This window comes from Micrasema longulum, unplaced genomic scaffold (genome assembly GCF_059751315.1).
Source record: "Micrasema longulum isolate JH-2025_06_02 unplaced genomic scaffold, ASM5975131v1 h1tg002024l, whole genome shotgun sequence".
In the NCBI taxonomy this organism is placed as follows: Eukaryota; Metazoa; Arthropoda; class Insecta; order Trichoptera; family Brachycentridae; genus Micrasema; species Micrasema longulum.
The window spans coordinates 57,291-78,547 of record NW_028279192.1 but is presented as its reverse complement, the minus strand read 5'-3'; the positions used below and the strand labels follow the sequence as shown (position 1 = coordinate 78,547).

The 21,257-nt window shown below is 31.9% G+C and overlaps 1 protein-coding gene across 1 annotated transcript; it reads left to right on the top strand.

The window, feature by feature from the left end:
• The first annotated feature begins 577 nt into the window (after positions 1-577).
• Positions 578-18,327, top strand: LOC148273253 (small G protein signaling modulator 3 homolog). The gene is given in 16 exon segments (XM_088238961.1): positions 578-720; positions 837-1,004; positions 2,543-2,673; positions 3,636-3,793; positions 4,348-4,362; positions 4,365-4,557; positions 5,728-5,789; positions 5,792-5,857; positions 6,434-6,663; positions 9,359-9,606; positions 10,399-10,528; positions 10,652-10,799; positions 12,144-12,422; positions 13,587-13,729; positions 15,301-15,461; positions 16,632-18,327. Coding segments are annotated over 16 exon segments (2,397 nt in total). The 5' UTR covers positions 578-651; the 3' UTR covers positions 16,828-18,327.
• Positions 18,328-21,257: the final 2,930 nt, after the last annotated feature.

Below are 21,257 nucleotides of genomic sequence, written 5' to 3'. Positions count from 1 at the left end.
TACAGTCTTCTTTTCTCTTTGCCTCCAAAAAAATATATCTTGGGGGCGCAACATTCAAATCTTGCCTGAGGTGCTCATGACCTTGGCTACGACGCTGGAAAGGAGCATTCCATGCCATAGGGCCTACAATGGATTGCGTTGGTTGGGTACAGGTATTATGATTTTTCCTATGGCTTTAGATGTAAATAATCTAAGCATAAAAGTAAAATTTCTGACAGCTAGTTCATCGGGAACATATAGTTTTTTTATAAGTATACGGAAACCCGATGAAACAATTATTGTATAAAATATTTTGTTTCGTTTTCCATAAAAATCTTGGTTGTGTTATACGTTCAATAATTTCCAAATTATTTTACTCTTTACAATAATTAGTAGCTATTTTGTTGTTTGTTTTCTTGTTGCATAAAAGCTATTTCAAAAATCTAATGGAATAATGTTTTGTGAATCTTGATGTGGGTAGGTACTTACTTATAAATTGAACTGACAAAATTAATATTTTTTACTTGCAACATTATTTCATGACGTTATCCGTAACTGACATCTGTCAGATGCTTTCAGCATTCACCTTTTGTGTAGATCTAAAAATGTGTTCAAGAAACATTTTGACTATCTAAACAGTAATTTATTCTAGTATACTTTAATTTATCCACCATGGAGATTGCTAAATCATTATTCACGTCCAGAGATCACGAGGGTTACGTCGGGAAAGTTGACCATGATGTAAGTCTTATCAATATGGTTCATTTGTGTACATTATAGTTCCATGTTTAAATTATAAATAGCATTTAACTTTGTATTTTGTGGTTTATGAGATATTTATTCTTATTAATCCACAGCGTAAAATAAATGCCACTTTGTCTGAAGATGATCCCGAAGACTTCACAGATATGGTGGAAGGTTTGCAAATATCTGAGAAGCTTCATCCAACACCTGGCGGTCCATTTTCAGCTCTGACGCCGAGTATGTGGCCTCAGAATCTTCTAGCTAAACTTGGTCAGCCCGAGGTATGCCTATATTATATTTCAACGCAAACAATTTCAAACTAATCTTTTGCTTGAAACCTTTAAAACAAGACGATTTTAAGTAGTAATAACCATCAGTATTTCATATTTTAATCAATTGAAAACTGCGAAGATAGGGAATCTATAATGTCTGAGTTATAATACTTCATTTTTTTTATATAAAATAAATAAAAAATACAATATATATCAATAAATATCAAAATGACATTTTGATCTAATTACATCTAAATCCGTATCATTAAAAAAAAAAAAATTGCTAGCATGTTGAAATTGGCTTTGCATTATTCCCTTTTTACTGGAATTAAGATTATTGTTATTTAACAACAATATTTTGAGTTTGTCCAAATTTTTGTAGACAAGGACTGGATTCAACTCCCTGGGGAGCTGTTTATATTAACATATTACAATAGAGATGAAGAACATTTAAGAGAAGGTAATATAGAAGTCTAGGCATCTACAGGGCTTATGGCTTAAACCAGCCATTGACAGGTCGTTGTAGATGCCTAGACTTCTATATAACCTTCTCTTAAATGTTCTTAATCTCTGTTGTAATATGTTAATTATTGTTATTTAATAAATATTTTTACCAAATTTTGGCTGATTTAAGTACCATAAAAAAAACTCGTATTCTAAAATTGAAAATGTGATGAATTTGAAATGAATTATTTCCTGTTTTGTGTAATATATAAATGAATAAAATATCAAATTCTATGGTTAAAATTTGAAAAATTGCGTGTGTTTAGTAAACACTCTAATCTATTATCTTTTTTTTGTTTTTTGTTGGTACTTAATATTTGTTTTATTTTAATTGTAGGTTAGGCTTGTTTATTTGATCATCAGTATCATTACATAGTCTATCTATCTATATGGCAATCGCCTGTCTTCGAAAGACGATGGTGATGTATACTTAATTTGAAGACTGGGAAAAACAGCTTTTCCAGTTCAGGGGCTCCTGTAGGTAGCTGCCTTCCTCGCAGTCTTTTAAGCCTCAGACTTTCCAGCTAGAGGTCGTCGTGTGCCACTTTTCCCTACTTTATGGCTCCTCTCCATACATTTCTATCCCTGGCGAGATTTTCCCAATGATCAGCGTCAATGCAAAAAGTCTTCATGTCGCGTTTACAGACTTCTTTAAATCGCTGACTACCGTAGGATATTTTAGAATCACGAAGCTCGCCATACATAATATCTTTCGGTATTCGGCCACCCTCCATTCGTAATTCATCTTACATAGTAAGTAATAGTTAAAGTTATGAAATAGTATTCCCATTTTTATACAAAAAAGTTTCAGTTTTTAAAATTGTTACTTCTTCTGATGATCAAACAACAGGCCCTTAAGGGATCAAGTGTTTTAATTAAATATATAGTTCATTTAGTTTTTATAATATATCTTTGTACTAGTTTCATGTTTGTATATTTTATATTTTTATTTTATTTTTTTTTATTTATTGGGGATATAACTAGTAAGTTTTATTGATAATTTATTAGTTTATTTAACTGTATTTTGGCTTTCGTCTCTGCAGTCAGAGGCAGCAAGTGAACAACCAGATTACCAATTTGATGAGTTTGGTTTCCGCGTTGAAGAAGAAGATGGTCCCGAACCAAATTCCAGAAAGTTACTAGCCAACTCATTTATGGAAGATGACCAGCACAGGTAAACAAATTTTTTATTTATTTTTTTACTGGTTATAAAAAAAACTAGTGCTTAGTGGCGCGGGCGCCGCGCACGTTTTTCCACGTGGTTTGCAGGGAAGTAAGACCAGTTTGAAAAAAAAGCTTTTTTTTTGGTTTTGATTTTTTAGATAGGAATTACATTTATTATTTACCTTGATTATACAAGGTTTATATTAGCCTTTATTTGATCTTTTAGTGTTGGGATCAGGAGGAATATTCTATTCTCATAGTGGGCGAATCAGGAACTTCCTAAAATCAGGAAATCCACTTAAAACCTAAGCTGCCAGAAAGATTGTTATCTCTTGCATGACTTGATAGCTATTTGTCTTTCGATGAAGTCCAGTTTCGTATAGTTGACTTTCTTCTAACTTTGTACTTATTGTACCATACAACACCGCTTGTTTGCAAATCTACACGAGTAGCACATAACATCGTATCGCGCGTGTCAAGATTCAACTGGTTTGACTTCTCCGCAAACCAAGTGGTCAGACCTTGAAATGCGCGCGGCGCCTGGCCTGCGCTGTGTGAAAGCGTTTAATGTTATGTTATTTTCGCATTCCGATTGTAAAGAAAATTTGAATTATTACTTAATTAGTTTTAAACAAATTGAGAGAGAATATACAAAACTGAAGAAAGATACTGGTCTTTATGAACAGTTTTGAGAAAGGGGCAGGCACTTTCATTGTTAGAAACAACGGTAAAAAGAATAGATAATACACAGCATAACAACCCAGAAAAACATCACAAGTTTCTGATCTTATTAACATGTTTCTTTTATTATTGCGTTATATGTTTATTCTTTTTATTATTTTCTAAAATTGGTCAAAGATCTGTCAATATGGTTTACTCAGTAAGTTTTATTTCTAGAATAACACAAATTTATATTTTTCGGTACATTTTACAACTTTAAAAATGAAATTCTACTACTTTATTTTGTTGCAGATTGCAATGGGTGGCTCATGTAGAGTTTTCCAATAAGGAAATTGACATCACATCGGAAACTGCTGATGGTAGCTTGCCTAGGACTGAAAAATTAAGGAGCATGGTAAAACAGGGGATTCCACACTCACTCAGACCTCAGATATGGATGAGGCTATCGGGTATAAAAGCATCCTAATAATTTGATTTCAGTTGTACTAGCAAAACTCTCCCGGCAGAAATGCGAAATTGTGAAAGATTGAAACCTATTTTGAAGAAATTCTTTGTACAATTATTATCATCATGTAACCCTTATCCACACCTAATGGTGCATAGGGCACTAAATTCTTAAGTAAATGCATCGTAACTCGATCGTCTATTAAAAGAAGATAAGGTGATCAGTCTTACGCTTCCGGTTCCAGTCCAGGGACAGTGAATTTTCATTGCAGTGTAAAACCACCTTACAAACAAATGTTTTATGTCAACCATCCCAGGACTTCAAGCATAGTAGGTGAATGTGCCAACCACTATACTTATTGCAGTCTTTTCTGCAGGGAAAATTTGCTCGAGTTATCTCTGGTGTAGAAATTTTCGCACATAATAGCCAGCCGAGTATACTTAGGCATAGTCTTTAGGCGGTTTAGTTATCCATAGTAATAGTAATCAGTGATGTTTAAATATGCGGTATTTACTTTCAAACCATTGCATAGATGCATTTATTTTATTTTTAAATCAGGTGCTCTGCAAAAAAACACCAGTCAGATGTAACCTACAAAGACATTGAGAAAGCATCAAGTGATGATGGTCTGATGACATCTAAACAAATAGAGAAGGATCTCGTAAGGACACTTCCCTCTAATGCCTGCTTCTCTCATCTCACGAGCACGGGTGTTCCACGTCTTAGGAGGGTCTTGCGAGGTTTAGCTTGGTTATATCCTGAAATTGGGTAAGTACCATTATGAATACAATTAGAAGGGTCTGATTTCTAGCAGGATATTTATCCATTTGTTCAGATAACGTGCTCTTACGTTTTCTGAACACGTTTTTTACGTTTTACGGATAACGTGGCTGTCTGCATAATTTATAAGTGTAAAGAGCATAATTATACATTAATTTCGTAATTCAATTTTTTAATTTTAGTTTTTTTCCCCAATTGCATATTATACTTTAATTAAGTTTAGATATCATTATTTTTATACCAAAAAAACTAACTAATGGATACCTAAAGCTACGTTAAAATGGTCTAGCTATAAAAGGCGGTAAATATACAAACTCAGTTGAACTTGGAGTATACCTACTTTGTCTGCATAATCTATAAGTGTAAAGAACACAATTATTCATTAATTACATAAATCAGTTATTTAATTAATTTTTTTTCCCCATTTTTTTTGTTTTTAGTGAAAAGAATATTAGCGTTCTTATAATTTACCCAAATATTTCAATTTGGTATCTATTTTCAACGATTTGTAAATAACTCACTATTAGAAAATTAAAATCAAGTTGGGATAGAGTGGGGTTTGAACCTCGGGCCTCCGGCCCGTGAGTCCGCAACCACTAGCCACGGGACCACAACCCAATTCATATTGTACTTTGATTTGCATATTTTACTTTAATTAAATTGAGATATCATTATTTTTATACCAAATAAAGCTAACTAATGGATACCTAAAGCTAAGCTAAATTGGTCTAGCTAAAAAAGGTGGAAAAATAATGGGAACAAATCTCATTTAAATGTTAATTTTTTGCATGATTAAATTTTTTTTTTTTGCTAATAAAAGTAACATATTTTGAAGCAAAATTGTTTACACTTTATTTCGTTCCATATTCCCTTCTCAATTTTTTTTCCATCTCTGTTGCAAAGAATTTATATCTAAATAACTCCCAAGGGACGAAATCCAGCCTGTCTGCGAACATTTGGACACACTCAAAACATTTGTGAACTACATAAGCTTCTTTATCAAGGTATAATCTACTAATTTTACGTTTCCCGACGATGAGGTGTAACCTCGAAACCAGTCGATATAAGTGGTTTATCAAAAAAATTAACAAAAAAGTTTAAAATGTCTTGCCAATTAAAATTAGTGTTTTTGATATTAATTTTTATTTTTGATTTCAGGTATTGCCAGGGCACGGGTATGATTGCTGCTTCATTGTTACTGCTAATGGAAGAAGAAGATGCATTTGGATGATGGCAACAATAGTTGAAGATCTATTACCTGCGTCATACTATTCTTCAACTCTTATTGGTAAATATAATTACATAATAATGTAATTTACTTTAAATCATAATTATTCTTTCTGAGTTTTAAAATTTTCATGTACTGTCATTCAATGGTTTCAAATCCAGTACGTATAACTTTTATGCTATAAACTGATCTAGTTGAAATATATTTGATTCAAAGTAATTTTGTTCATCCTTTACATTATTTAAATCATTTACTATTTAAAAAAATGTTTTGTTGTTAAATATTCATAAATAGTTATTATTTATTTATTTAACTGACTGATTTTTACACTAACACTCAACCACACTGTTTTATTCACATGAAAAATAATTAACTTTATACGAGTAATAGTAAACACCCATTGTAATACTTTGTTTAAAACATTTAGTAACTAAATTATTATTGCAAGTATGCAGTATGCGTTGTATTTTAGTAAAAATTTATTAACAATAATTTATATATGACAACTAAATTGGCTGCATTGCCACAATTATACAATATTCTCCTCCTAATTATATATAAGATTATTAAACTTGTGTAAAAAAAAAATGCATAGTGAAATCTCAATCCAATAAACAAAATACGTTTGTGTCTTAGGAATCCAAGCTGATCAAAGGGTTCTTCGAACTTTGATAACAAGTTACCTCCCTGCGGTGGATCAAGTATTGTGTAACCATGACATCGAACTATCGCTCATCACTCTCCACTGGTTCCTTACGCTGTTTGCCAATGTCGTTCATATGAAAATACTGCTAAGGATTTGGGATCTGTTTTCCTCGATGGCTCTATTGTGCGTTTCAAACCACTCTTGCAATGCTGAAATTAAGGTATTCAAAGTAAATTGCTAAATACAACATATTAAAATTTTCCCTGTAAAATGAGATGCCAATTTAATCATTTATTAGTTGATTATATTATTGTAATTACAATTGCCTAAGATACTCAAGGTAATAATTACTTCCACTAATTTCGGAGCTTGCGATCAGATATTGACTAAGCTTAATTTAGTCAATTATGAGTAATAATGCGTTCATGGATTGTATGGCATGGAATAAAAACGATGAGAAAATTTGATTTCCATCAACTTTATTCTGCTGGTGGCCATCTTGACAAGTAACACAATATGAAAGATGGTTTTACTTAAAAAAACGCATGCTCATTTCCTCGTTAAAACAGTAAAATAGCTTAAAACTCGAATTTTTTAGTACATTGAAATAAAATTGTGTATAATACATACGAAAATCCACCACAGTGCCTTATACATCATTGGATGTGGATGAGAATCAGAATATATTCTCTATAAATTAATATTTAATATGTTGTTAGCATAACCCTAGATCCGGGGTGCAAAGTTATGTGGCATCTATGCACTGTATATTTTTTACTGTTCTGCTCACAACAGGGTATTTTCTTGTTTTTTTTAAAATTTATTTTTAAATAAGCAAAAGGTTACGGTGGTAATGATATTTTTTTGTTGTGTGACATTAGATAAATTTCTTCTTATTTTCTAATTTTTTCCTGATTTAAAATATGGATATTTTAATTACCTGAAAACAAGACGTTCACGTCATATGAAACAAACGGCACAAATTATATTACCACACCGTGCTTGTATGCGATGTTTGTTTGAAGCGCACTCAACGAGCTTGATGTTTCATGTCAAAGTGATGTGACACCATCTGTAAACCGTTTTATATGTGCTCATTTTAAAACCTGAAAATTATGAATAAAGTCTTGTTTTTAAACATTGATAATTTCATTTATCATTAAAATTGCAAAACTTTCCAAATGTTTTATATATTTTCAACATTATTCCTGATTTGTGAAAATACCCTATTGGTCATCCACATTTACATTAGTTTTTTTAATTTTGTACAACCATCACGTCATTTCTCCGTAGGGGTAGGCAGCAAGGATGGACTGCCACACTCGTCGTTCCTGGCATAATTATATAACCTTTAACCTTTAATAACCTTTTCCACATTCATACATCTTGTCATACATGCCTATCAGTTCTGCCTGCTTTTGACATGACTAGACTTAAGATTTTGGTTTATCTGATCATGCCACGTCTTCCTTGATCGGCCTCGTCCCATGTTACCATTCATTCTTGCCATATTATTATTATTATTATGGATAACTTATATACCGCCATATCTGTTTTACTATTCTTTCGTCATCCATTCGTTCTACATGACCAAACTATCTCAGTGACCTTTTCTTAATCTTCGCATCATCATAACTGTCTCATATTTTCACTCTCGTCTGATTTTATATATTTTTTTATTTCTATTTATTAATAACAATTTAAAATACAATATTACAACTAAATACATTTTTTTACATTAATCAAATACATATATTTACATTAACGTTTCCCATTACGTAAAAGAAAAAAACAATTCTTGTGTACATAATGGGGAGTGACGTCTTACAATAGATTATTTTATTTTAATCAATAATATTTTTAGAATAACATAAATAAATTACAAAAAAGATATTAATGATGTTTTCAATCAGTGGTACATAAAGAAGAATTATAGATGTAATTTTTAACTTCTTTCTTAAATATATTGTATTCCTGACTGTACTTTTTATTATCTTTGTTCATTTCATAAAAGAAAAATATTCCTCTGTAAGTATAATGATGTTGTGCAGTAGGTGTTTTTAATTTAGAAATTAATATATTACCACCTGTTCTAGGTTGCGTACTTACGTTTTGAGACCTAGAAATACTACTATTTATTTTATCTTTATGTATTTGAAGCAAACAATTCTTTTTAAATAGCATTTTTTTATCCAAAACCTTAAATCTTTTAAATAATTGAACAGTGGGAATTATATCAAATATATTAATTATCAATTATAATGCCTAAATATTTAATGCTATTTTTTTCAGTGATTTGAAGGCAATTATCATTATGAAACTGATATCCTTCATTGCATTTTGTTGTGTGTATACAAATATTTATAGGAGGTATAATTTGTTCTTTCAATGTCAAAGTGATGTAATATGTTTTTTCAGTATTCAGAGACAAAATATTGTCATCAAACCATTCTTTTAATTTATTAATATGTATATTATGTATATTTATTAATATATATATAAATAAATAAATAAATATTTGATTTTAAATTTATTTCGTCCCATGAAGATCCCCTTATGATGAATACGGTATCATCAGCACATGAAATAATATCACCATTCATATTTTGTATATTAAAAATATTATTAACATATACAGTAAATAAAATATTATATATTGATTTACCACACATTCTTCTAAGAGATCGCATTTTGACCGCATTCTCTCTGCTTTCATCCTACTTCTGCCATGTTTGATTTCCGTACCTAAGAGTTAGAGTAAAACTCCATTGTGCACTGCCAGTTTATATATATCCAATCTAAATAAATACTGCATTATATTTTTTTTACCTCGATAAAAATTCCTTGTGTCTTAAAAATTAGATATAAATCATTTTCACATGTTTTTTATAAAAGCCTTGTCTTACACTTTCCAGGAACCTAGTCTTGAAGAGTTTACAAATTCTGCACAAATCTTCAATGCTCTCTCCGACCTCCCCGGCCGGCTTGATGATGTAGAGCAGCTGATTACAATGTCTGAGGAGATGGGGGCAGGTACCCTGACACAGATCCTCATCGACACCCAGAGAAGGCGGCACTTGGCCTACCTCATGGCTGACCAGGGGGCCCTATTGGGGGGTGATCCAACCAACGCAGCCAACTTACCCAAACAGCACTTAGCCAGGTAATGTCACATTGATTGGTGCACCTTATATACATAAAATAGAAACTGTGATAGACAATTGAGTTTAGAAGAATTGAATGCAGTGGCTGGTGCATCAATGTTGTCTTGATTTTTTAATCAAAAGGTCACAAACAAGCCGCGAGGCGTTTGTCATTTCCGCTCTGTAATAGTCTGGAAAATTCACTGATCATACCAAAACGCGTCTTACTAGTTTGTCGAAAGCCAACTACACCTCAAAAATGGTAAAAAATTGAAAGATTAATTTTTAAAAATTATTTTCAATCTAACACCGAAAATGCTCTGACAATGAAGAAACTCAGTGTTTTCTAAATAAAACTAAGCCAAATTTTTATTTATTATTTTTCAAACCGGAAATCTATCACAACACTTGATCATTGGTTAATTCTGAAGAACTTGTGACTTGTGACTGTAAAACTTCACCGTACAATTAAATGCTCTAATTTTTAGTGTTAGAAAACATTTTTTATATCCCATTTTCCATAGTACTGAACTTTCTCATTTAGAATTTTAGTTCAGATATTCCGTGTATATTTTTATGAAGCCTCAAATACTTGTATCCATTAAATATTTAATTTATATTTTTTGTATCATATGTAATATTCTTTTCTTGTAAACTCTTTTTGCCACCCATCTTGTTTTTACTGTCACATCAATTGCAGCGTATCTCGATCATTCATCACAAAATGGCAAAATAATTTGTTTTATTTCCAAATTAATTATTCAATCTTTTCCTACAGACAAAATAAAAATTCATATTATATTATTTTCAAGGAGGCAAGTAAAAAAAACCAAATCAATGATTCAAATGCTGCTTTTTGGCGATGAAGAAGATGATGATGCTAAATGTAAAAATGTTAAACAGACGGAAGTCCTTGTTGATCTTAGAGAAGCTATTTTACAGGTATGCATAGAATCATTTTAAAGGTAATGTTTTACCCTGAAATATGTGTATGTTTCTATGTAGTATTTGTATATTTACATGTAGTTTGAAGATTCTCTAATTTATTCTTTATCTCGTTTTTAGGTTTCAAGACATTTCTTGACAGTTGAACCCCAACTGACTAATCAAGTATCACTTGTAGCAGATTATAACATGCACAGTCACGCCAAAGATCACGACAACTTCATTAATGTATCCCGCAATAGAAAACGTCGAGCGAAAGCTCTATTGGGTAAATTCATTTCTTATTAACTAAAAATGTTATATAAATGCCCTTCTCGTAAAAATAATATCAAAAACAAAATCTCTTTCAAAAACATTACTAAAATTGTATCACTAAAATACCAGTGTTTTTGTCTGACTCGTGGTCTAGTGCAGTGATGGCGAACTTTCTTGAGAAGTGGGTCAAATTTTGTTCATGATTTTTTTTAGTACTAGCTCATGAGTCACTAATTCAGTGGCATCACTTTGAAAGTGGGAGGGAGGGTGGTTAAAACTACTATTTCGGTTCTCACTTTTAAATTCCTCTGAAAATATTTAGTTTCCTTTTTGTTTTACAACTTTTACTTTTGCAAGTGAAGAGCAAAAGATAAAGGTCTATGTCAAAAAATTTATATGAATATACACAGGTGCATTGATCAATAGAAAGTCAGCTAGCCAATGTTCATTTAGATATGTTTTTTTATAGATTCGACATTACGTATATGTATTATTATTATTATTATTGTATTAATTTTAAGCGAGCAGCTTAAATCTGATATGCTTAAATACATTTTGACCAAAGTTAGTTATTGGCGCACTTTAACTTTTCCTAAACAAATCTAGTCCATTTTTAAACCTACTGAGACTAAATATTGAGATCAGCTCTTGTGGCAGTTTATTCCAACCATCAACAATGCTATTTCTCATCAATGCTTTCGTGGATTTAGATTGAATCTCGTTTTCTCCAGCCTGAGATTGTGGCCTCGAAGACGAGCATCTTATTTAAGCTTGAACATGGGATCCAAATTTAGGCTGCTATAGTGACTGTTGAGTATCTTGTATGTCTTTATCAGGTCACCTCTTTCTCGCCATTCTTGCAGCGTTGTGAAACCTAGAGTTTCCAGTCTCTCCACATATGGAAGCAGTTTTAGGCTCAGCGACAACTTTGTAGCTCGTCTTGTTCCAACTAGTTGATATTCTTAGCAAAATAGTTAATAATTCCCCTCAAAGTCCAACTGAAGAAATGAAAGAATGGACAACAAAGCTTTCAGTTGCAACTGTCATCAAGCGGAGGCAATATGGTTGGCTGGGCCAAGTATAGCGGCTGTCTGCTGATCGCCTTAATCACGCTTGCGTAATTTACAAGGTTCTTGATGTTCTGAATGTCCATTGCTGAGTCCATTGCTGACTGTTCGTCGGCCATGTCAGTAGTGCAAGAAGCACAAAAGTTGGCAGCCAACAGAGAGCCCTGGGGACTGTTTTCAGACATCGTATACTGCAGCTAAGCAGACATAGAATGTTGATGATTTAGAGAAAATATTTTTTTCAAGTACATATTATATTAATCACGGAGCCATGACATTTTTTCTTTCAGATTTCGAACGGCACGACGATGATGAACTAGGCTTCCGTAAGAATGATGTGATCACCATTCTGTCCCACCGCGACGAACACTGCTGGGTGGGGGAGCTCAACGGTCTACGTGGCTGGTTCCCCGCTCGCTTTGTGCAGCCGCTAGATGAGCGCAGCAAGCGCTACTGTACCGCCGGAGATGATGCCGTGTCCCAGAGGGTCACACACCTGGTCAGGGGCAGTCTCGCACCGGCCTTCAGGAAAGTCCTTCTGCACGGCATAAGGAGACCCACATTTTTAGGTGGATAATTATTTTAAATTGTGTACATGAATAATGGGATAAGTTAAAATTGATTAATGTTAATAAATACTAATTTTTATTTATTAACATTAATTAAAATGTTTGACCACAAAGTTAATGCTTATAATATATAAGATTATGTAAACCATGAACTTCGAAAGATCCCCCAGACACGCCCAATCGTTTCCAGAGCATGACACACTCTGAGTGGGGAACACGGATATGTGAAGAATGAGTTAAAGTAAAAAGATCTATAAAATTGTAGCACTATAAGTGGTTATTAATTATAATCCAAATTAAAATAAACACACTTTGTTTTTGACCAAATATTCCCTACCAGTTTCGAAGCAGCAAATGTTCCTTTATCGAGGTATTAATCTCAATTACTATATTAAAATTAGCTTTTAAATATAAAGTATTTTAATTTAATCAAATAGATCTAATCTATTGCGTGTCTTAAATAATAAACCTATCATCCACAAACATTTTTAAATCAAATTTTACATTGTGAAACATCTCAGCATTTTTAACATAGGCACATAATTAAATTTGCAAATTGTATTAGGATTGAAAATTGTGATTTGGAATAAGTAAGTAGATGTTTTTGGCACCATGACATATAATGGCAGTTTCACAATTGATAAAACCAGTTATCTTGTGGTGATGCTATTACTGACAACTTACAATATGTTACTCTGTGATCAACAATCTATGTCAGGTTGCTAAAATAATATGGATTCTGAACCTTATTGAAAATCAGTATTATATTATTTTAATAAATACAACAAATACGCTTGAAAGTTGAAGTTGATAGTTAACAAATCACACACTTTTTATGCACGCGCAAATCTTGGTTCAAGTGTTTGTTTAAAAATGGGACGTGTTCTCATTTTTCTGAATTTGACCACAGATTTCACCCAATTTGTATATTACATTAATTGGGTCAAATCTTGCACAAGGCCTTGTACAATTTTCCAACCCATGTAATACAAACTTAACTCAACAAAAATATGGCATTGCATTTGAGTTTCTCAACTGAGACAGATAATTCTTAGAGGAGAAATGGAAGTCTTACCAGTCCATTGCAAGAACGAATACAGATTCCCGAGAGTTTAATCCGGTATTTAAAATATTTACACAACAATTTGTTTTTGTAATGTCCAGGTGGACCATGTCATCCGTGGCTCTTTATAGAAGAAGCCGCATCGAGAGAAGTAGAAAAAGATTTCAACTCTGTCTACAGTCGATTAGTGTTGTGTAAAACTTATCGCTTGGATGAAGATGGAAAGGTCCTCACTCCGGAAGAGGTTAGTGAAACTTTTTATAAACAACCTACAAAATGCTAACTATTTAAACTTAAATATTTTTATATAGAATAGATCATTTTAAAAATTTATCAATGGCATATCAACATTGTGATATTTATATAAAGGTGAATCATTATTCAAATTAAAATAATCAAATCATGAAATCAAACGACTCAAAACTTTCTTTTATATTATTTACTAGAGTCTTATCACTGTGTTATATGCAGATTTTTATTTCCTACTTTTGTTTTTATTTTTGCCTTCAGTGAAAACACTGAACATTGGATTATTTTTAATATTACGTATTTCATTTTTACTTTTTGATTTAATTCACTTTAAATTGTGTAAAATACATTTCTGACTTTATGAATGTAAAACATGTAAAATCTACAGGGAATTTAAATTAATAAATACATATATTTATAACTCAAAATTAGGTGTAATAGCTCCGTTATTATTTTTTAAATAGCTCCATTGTAAAAACTCAAAAGATAAGCTAAATATTTTTAAAAACAATGGAATTTACAAACTGGAATGTAACGACTGTAATCCAGTTTACGTGGGGCAAACTGGGCGCACTTTCTTAACTAGATATTCAGAACACATAAGATCCTTTAAAAATAAAAAACAAGATTCTCAATTTGCCAATCTTTTTATTGAAATAATCATAAAATTCATATCTCAAATAAACCAATTCCATTACATGTTGAAAGCAAAGGGTGTAAACTTAATATACTCAAACAATAGGAAATTAATAAATATCTAAACAGCCCTAATTTTAAAATAATTTATGAACAAACCAACCTAATATCTTCACCACTATTAAAAATATTTTAATAGACTGTTATCCTTCACTTTGTCTCTTTATATACACGCTTACATGATGGGTAATTAATAAATTAATCATGTTACAATTGCATTTATATATTTTGATAAAAAATTCTTAAAAATTGAAATATTGTATAATAATACATTTATATAAATTTATTCATAATATTTCAATCATGTATTAAAATTTAAAAGAACACCAACCTATTATAATATTATTGATATATTTTCCACAACAATTATCTAAAGATATAAAACTATAAAGCTTTATTAATTATCTCACACCACATACATGTTTGTCAATAAATACTTACTTTGCTATAAATTTTTCCAAAATTTAAATATAAATACCTAAATTCCCCATTACCCATTAAACTCAATTATGATCAATGTACATTAATACGTGTATAGTTCTTAAGATTTTTTTTGTTTTTTACTTAAGTACCTTGAATTATATAACTATATAAGACAATTCAATCCATCTAATCTTCACATTCGTTTGAAAATGCCCTAACAAGGCGAAACAATTGTCACGAAATTTTTGTTTTTATATTTGTAAAAATAAAATAAAGTGTTCAGTAGACTCAAATCAGTGTTTGATTATATTATAAGTTTAAATATGGAGTTCTACAAAATAAACACCAAATCAATCAATATCCAGCAAAGTTAATTACTTTCAGCATGAAACACGCCGGCTATAGCGCCCTTTTTTTGTTATTATAACATCTTTATCTTTATTTTAGCTACTATATAGATGCGTTCAAGCTATCAACTTGTCTCATGACAACGCACATGCCCAAATGGATGTAAAGTTGAGATCTCTCGTATGTCTTGGATTAAACGAGCAAGCCTTGCACTTGTGGTTAGAAGTATTATGTTCTTGTGTCGATGTTGTCCAGAAATGGTAAATATTGCATCTTTACTTTTGTAGAATTGATTTAGATTAAGAAAACTATTTATATTTTCATATAGCTACATATTATGTCGATAGCTTGTCATCCGAGAACATTTGTACGTCTATTATATACGCTAAGAATATTCAACAAGGAGAAAATGTCCAATCCTTAAAAGAAGCTGGCTTATTTTCGATGGAGTAAGTTCACTATTGAAGGTTTTGAAAAATATTGGATTTGGATGCAGGCAGTATAAAAAATCCAATATATTGATGGAAAGGTACAATATCGTGATGGCGAGGCATACTGTTTTGGGACAAGTAAAACAAATAGAAGATTGGCAAAAAGTGATATTTTTTTAATGAAACGTGGCTTAATGCAAACCATACCAAACCATCCACAAGTAGCTTATGTTAGGTTTTTGTTATTTTCATTGTGTGTTTTATAGAATAAATAATATAGATGTACATAAATTTGTTTTTAAAACTGTCTGAATATTTGTTAATTATCTTTGTTTTTTAAGTTAGTCCACTTTGTTTATTCTCAAATGTAATTTCAAAAAAGTATATTTTTAAGTGACCTCGGCACGGGAAACCCCAGCGAGGTCACATTATTTTTATTATTAATCATAGTTTGTAAGCGAAAAATATGAATAAATAAATAAAATACATTCTTGGACTGACAATACTACAGCATCTACGTCCAAAGTTCGAGTTGGAAAAGGAGCCAGACTTATCTGATGCAAAAAATCCAAAGTAAAAAAAATGTACAACACTATTGTAATCTTTCAAAAGTGACATCATACCGCAGTGCTATGCCGCTGGTTTAGCACTGCGGTCAAGCTTCTTTGAAAATAGTTCGTTATCCTTTTAGTGAAATTATTAAAAACATTTTTATCCATTAAAAGACAGAAAGTACGAGTATTCCTAACAAGTTATTGTTCTGGTGCAAGTTATTTATAAAATAAACCTTTGCAGGTTTCTCTAAACAAAAAATAAATATATAAAGTAAAACTATCATAATAACGTTTTCCAGTTTAAAAAAAATATATTTTAAAGGGTTTTTGATTGTTTAGAACTATGTAAGTCATTTTTATTTTATAGACCTTTGCCAAGGTTAAAAAAAATATGCTTTCATTGTGTATCATGTGTAGCAAATTTTATTGTTTTATTAATTGTCAGGTACCACCCGTGGTCGTTCTTGAATTCTCCTGGCTGGGTACAAATCAAGTGTGAACTGCGCATACTGTCACAGTTTGCCTTCAACCTCAATCCAGATTGGGAACTGCCAGTTAAAAAAGAAACACAAAGTCAACCCCTTAAAGATGGAGTACGAGATATGCTGGTCAAACATCACCTCTTTTCCTGGGATCTGTAAAAATATTGCCAATGTCCTTTCCATAATCATAAGTCTTGTTTTTTTATGTGTAAATACGGGTTGTGGGTTAGTGTTACGGACTTTGATCAGAGGTCCGAGATTCACTCTCCACTACACCTCAATTTTATTCCATATTTCAATACGGTTATTTATGAGTACCTGAAAATAACCACATTTTTCCTGCCAATTTTTGTATGTTGTTTATTTGTCAGGTAGCGCATTGCAAGAGGTCTCAAGTTTGACACCTGATAATCTTGACATGAATTTTTTATTTAACAATAAGTTTTTACATTGAAATATTTCACAGTCCCTGGACAGGCATCTGAAGCTTAGGACTTCTGCATCTTATCTTTATGCAACAAAAAATTATGGAGATGAACCAATGCAGTGCCCTAGAATAATAATGGCCACCAAACTGAAATATTTGTGTGAATCATACGAATGCAAATATGTTTGTTTACATATTTTTTAATGCACGTTATCTCTTTAAGATTCCTAAATATTTATATGTCTTTGTAAATGGATATCACCTGTTACAGCTCATGTATCAGGTGTTGCCAAATGACTAAGAGGAAATGTTTTTTTTTTGCTTAGACACATCAAACATATTTTTCAAATATCTTTCCCTCGAAATAGAATTCTACATATAGAGTGGAAACACGCTTATTATTATTTTTGTATATTTTAATCGCTCTCAGCGGACTTTTAAATTAAAAAATAATAGTACCTAAGTAGGTATTTACAGTAGTTTCTCTGTATCAGTATCAGCCTGTAAAAAGGTCGGATTAATTGCAGGGCCAGAGAAGCGAAGTGCCAGATTATAGATGGAGTACTGTATTTGTAACCTGCGAAGTGATATTCTATACAAAATAAACAAATACAAATTGAAAAAAATATAAATATAAATAAAACCAAAAAACAATAATGCGATTCGAACACAAAATGGCTAAACGACCCAATATGTTATTCCATCATTAATAAAAGCCTTTCAACTTTATATAAAATCTGTCTGGTACTTATGAATTTCAAGAATATGTCGTCGGTGTACTGATAGAACCCTTTAAATGTCAAAATTTCAGAAAACAAATCAAAAATGCAGTTCTACATACATCATTTTTTGAGCTTTATCAACTGATAAAATTCTCTAAATCCTCCGAGATTATGTTTCAAGGTGTGTAATAGTTTCTTTGATTTTTTAATGTTTTCTGGTGAAAACCATTTATTCCATTTACCAGATTTTTTTTGGAAATGTAGGGTCCATAGTTGATGACACACATGTTAAATTAGTTCACTTAAAATAGACTAATGACCGACAATGCAATGTCATCATTTTCAATCTAATCCAATACATTCGTAAAATGCAACTCTATGAGTATTTTTATTTTTTATTTATTAAGGAAAAACAACAGTTGTTATATAAGAATACAAAATAGTTCATACATCCAGTTAAAGTTTTTCACAAATATAATGAGAGAACATGTTCCACAGTAAAGAGAAAAATAATATATTATATAAGACATGAGAAAAAAAAAGAGCTCATAAGAAGGTTAAGGGAAATAGAGTGGAAGAGAGGGATTTTCATAATATAGTTGATCAATTCAAAATTTTGATATTATAACAAAATAAACATAATTAACGGAACATAAACTTATTACACACTGACAAATGTTTCATTTTCCAAAAAAAAAGTTTTTTTTTGTAGTCACAAAATTTTGTATTAAAATATCTAAATGGAAACAAAGTAAATAAAATTTGGAGCAGCTACGATAAATAAACGAGTTTTGAACATAATTATTTTTGGGCAATGAATTATAAAAAAAATTAACTTGTTGTGTTGACTTTACGGGACAATTGATTGAAATACGCTCCAAGAGATATGGACTATCGATAAAATTGTTTAAAATTTTAAAGAGGAAAGACAGATCAGTATTGCACATGAAATCGGAGGCCATTGTTCTGCAGTATGTTTACACCGTCCCTACCATGAAGAATGAACTACAAAGGAACGTCGTCTATAAAGAGACCATAGGACGCAGCCAACATCAGTCAGTCTGTTCAGTTAGTCGGCCCAACAAGTTCAGTTCACGTCAGACCAGCTCGATGACGTCACTTAGTTCCAGCATGTAGTTCAAGTGCAGAATAAATACACGACTATGGCTAATAGAGTCGCCTATGTGGAGAAAAACGATTATATGATTATTAACCCCGAAGTTAGCTACAGTTTACATCAATACAATGGACCGTAGGCACTCGGGCCGAGAATCGCAAGCGCAGACTGAAACAGTCCGTTACACATTTGTTGTTAAACTAAAAACCAAACCAAAAATTTATAACGCTTTTGTTCTATGCAATACAGCTAAAGGTCTTCTCTAGAGAATTATTACTCTGAAATATAGACATATAATAGTTTGTTAATTTTATGCATTCCTACACGAGAATATGACAATTTAGCCATATTTTATACGCAAAATTACTTAACGCTCCAGACTGTTTTTGGTATGCCACACCAGCAACCAGAAACAATTCCTTTGTATGTGCATACGTGCGGTGCACTGCCAAGTAAAAATACTTGGAAATAAATAAATCATTAGTAGTTAAAATATGTAATGTAAACAGGGGTTCATTGCAACATTGTATTCATTATTAGCTCCAAAAGATCCAGCGAGATCCACTCTAGCGGATAATTTTCTTATCTTGTATACGCATGCACAATGGTCACTGCATATTCTGTTCTGCACAAATTTTACACTGAATTTGTATGAAAAATATCAAACCTGGTAAAATTGTGGCTTGAGCGAGATATACTATGCTTCATACTGGTGAATCGTGCATTAGAGGGAGAAGACAACATGCATACACACTTTGTGCAGTGCCAGCGCATGACGCAGACATGAAGTTCGTTTTTAATGTCACTTTCAACATGCGTACTGACAGAATATTAGTATGAATTTAGATGATTTAGTTACATGTCATGTTAGTGCGTATAAAACAATATGCAAACAAAAACAATGGCAGATTTATCATTAACAGCTGTCATTGCACTTATTCTTATAGCTTGTTAACCATGTCAGATGTCAGACTCATATTATAATATTATTCAACTAAAGTTTACAAAATGTTAAGAAATGGACTTCCAGTGTTTTTGGTCAGGAACCGCCTGTGCCAAATGTGCAAAAATGTTGTACCGAATGACAGTAGCAAAAATTACAAATATATATATTTTATTCACATTTGTTAAAAAGTTTGTCAGCGTGGGATAAACTGGCGTAGTATAGTATTCGGTGTTACGAATGAGATGAGAATCTTCTATTTTTCAAATATATAAATGGAATTGTATATATTAAATTTCTTAGATTTTCTTGGCTGTTCAGATGCTCAATGAAGTATTCTGGGTTATTGTGCCTCATGTCTCTATCTAGTATCTTTGCAGATAACACCAAACTGTTTGTGAACCCCCTTTCATACTCTGGGCAGCCAGGATTTGGACCACATCAATGAATGGACTAAAAACTGCCTAATCTCACTGAACACTTGAATGAATAACTCGGTTATAAGCTTAGACTATACCCTGTCTGCGTAATCTATAAGTGTGAAAGCACTACAATTAATTATATGAATCATACACGTATAAACATGTGAGTCGAGGTCCTGTAAATAAAATACTGAAAAATGTACCCTTCTTCACATAGGCAGAAACAATCCTATATCTTTTGGGTGGTGTCAAACTCAAACCTGTAAAGCATCAAAAAGATCTCTGCATAATCATGTCAATGGATTTAAAATGGGAAGCTCACATCACCTCTGTTGCTAAGGAAGCCAAGTCAATAATTTATTTGATTAAAAGGGCATTCCAAAATATTTACTCCAGAGATATTTCTTAAAATATACAAGTCCTATGTAAGACCTTTATTGGAGTATGGATATCAGGTATAGAGTCCCTACTTCAAGCTACTGAGCTATCGTCCTGGAAACTACTGGAAAAAGTCCAAAGATGTACTACAAAAATCCCCAAATTACTCGAAAGGGTGCCCTACCGCTGTAGATTAAAAGCACTAGAACTTGCCTCATTGGAAAAACGACGGAAGAGAGGGGACTTGATAGAAACTTATTAGGTACTAAATGATAAATATCAAAATCACTCGCAAACGAGTAGAGGCATATATATGAAATAAAAGATTAATATTACTGCCCCCTGCATGAGAAGTATCAATTAAATCCTAACACAAATTTTCAGGGTAACTCCATAACTGGAAGCTCTATCGTCCCCAATTCCATCTCAATTACAAGAATAACTTTCTTTCCAGCAGGGTGGTTTCAAACTGGAATTAATTGCCAAGCCTGGTTGTCCATTTCGTTTCGATCAACCAGTTAAAAAACCGTTTGGATGCTTTTTTGAAGGAAGAAGAACGCAGACAAAAAGCAGCACACGA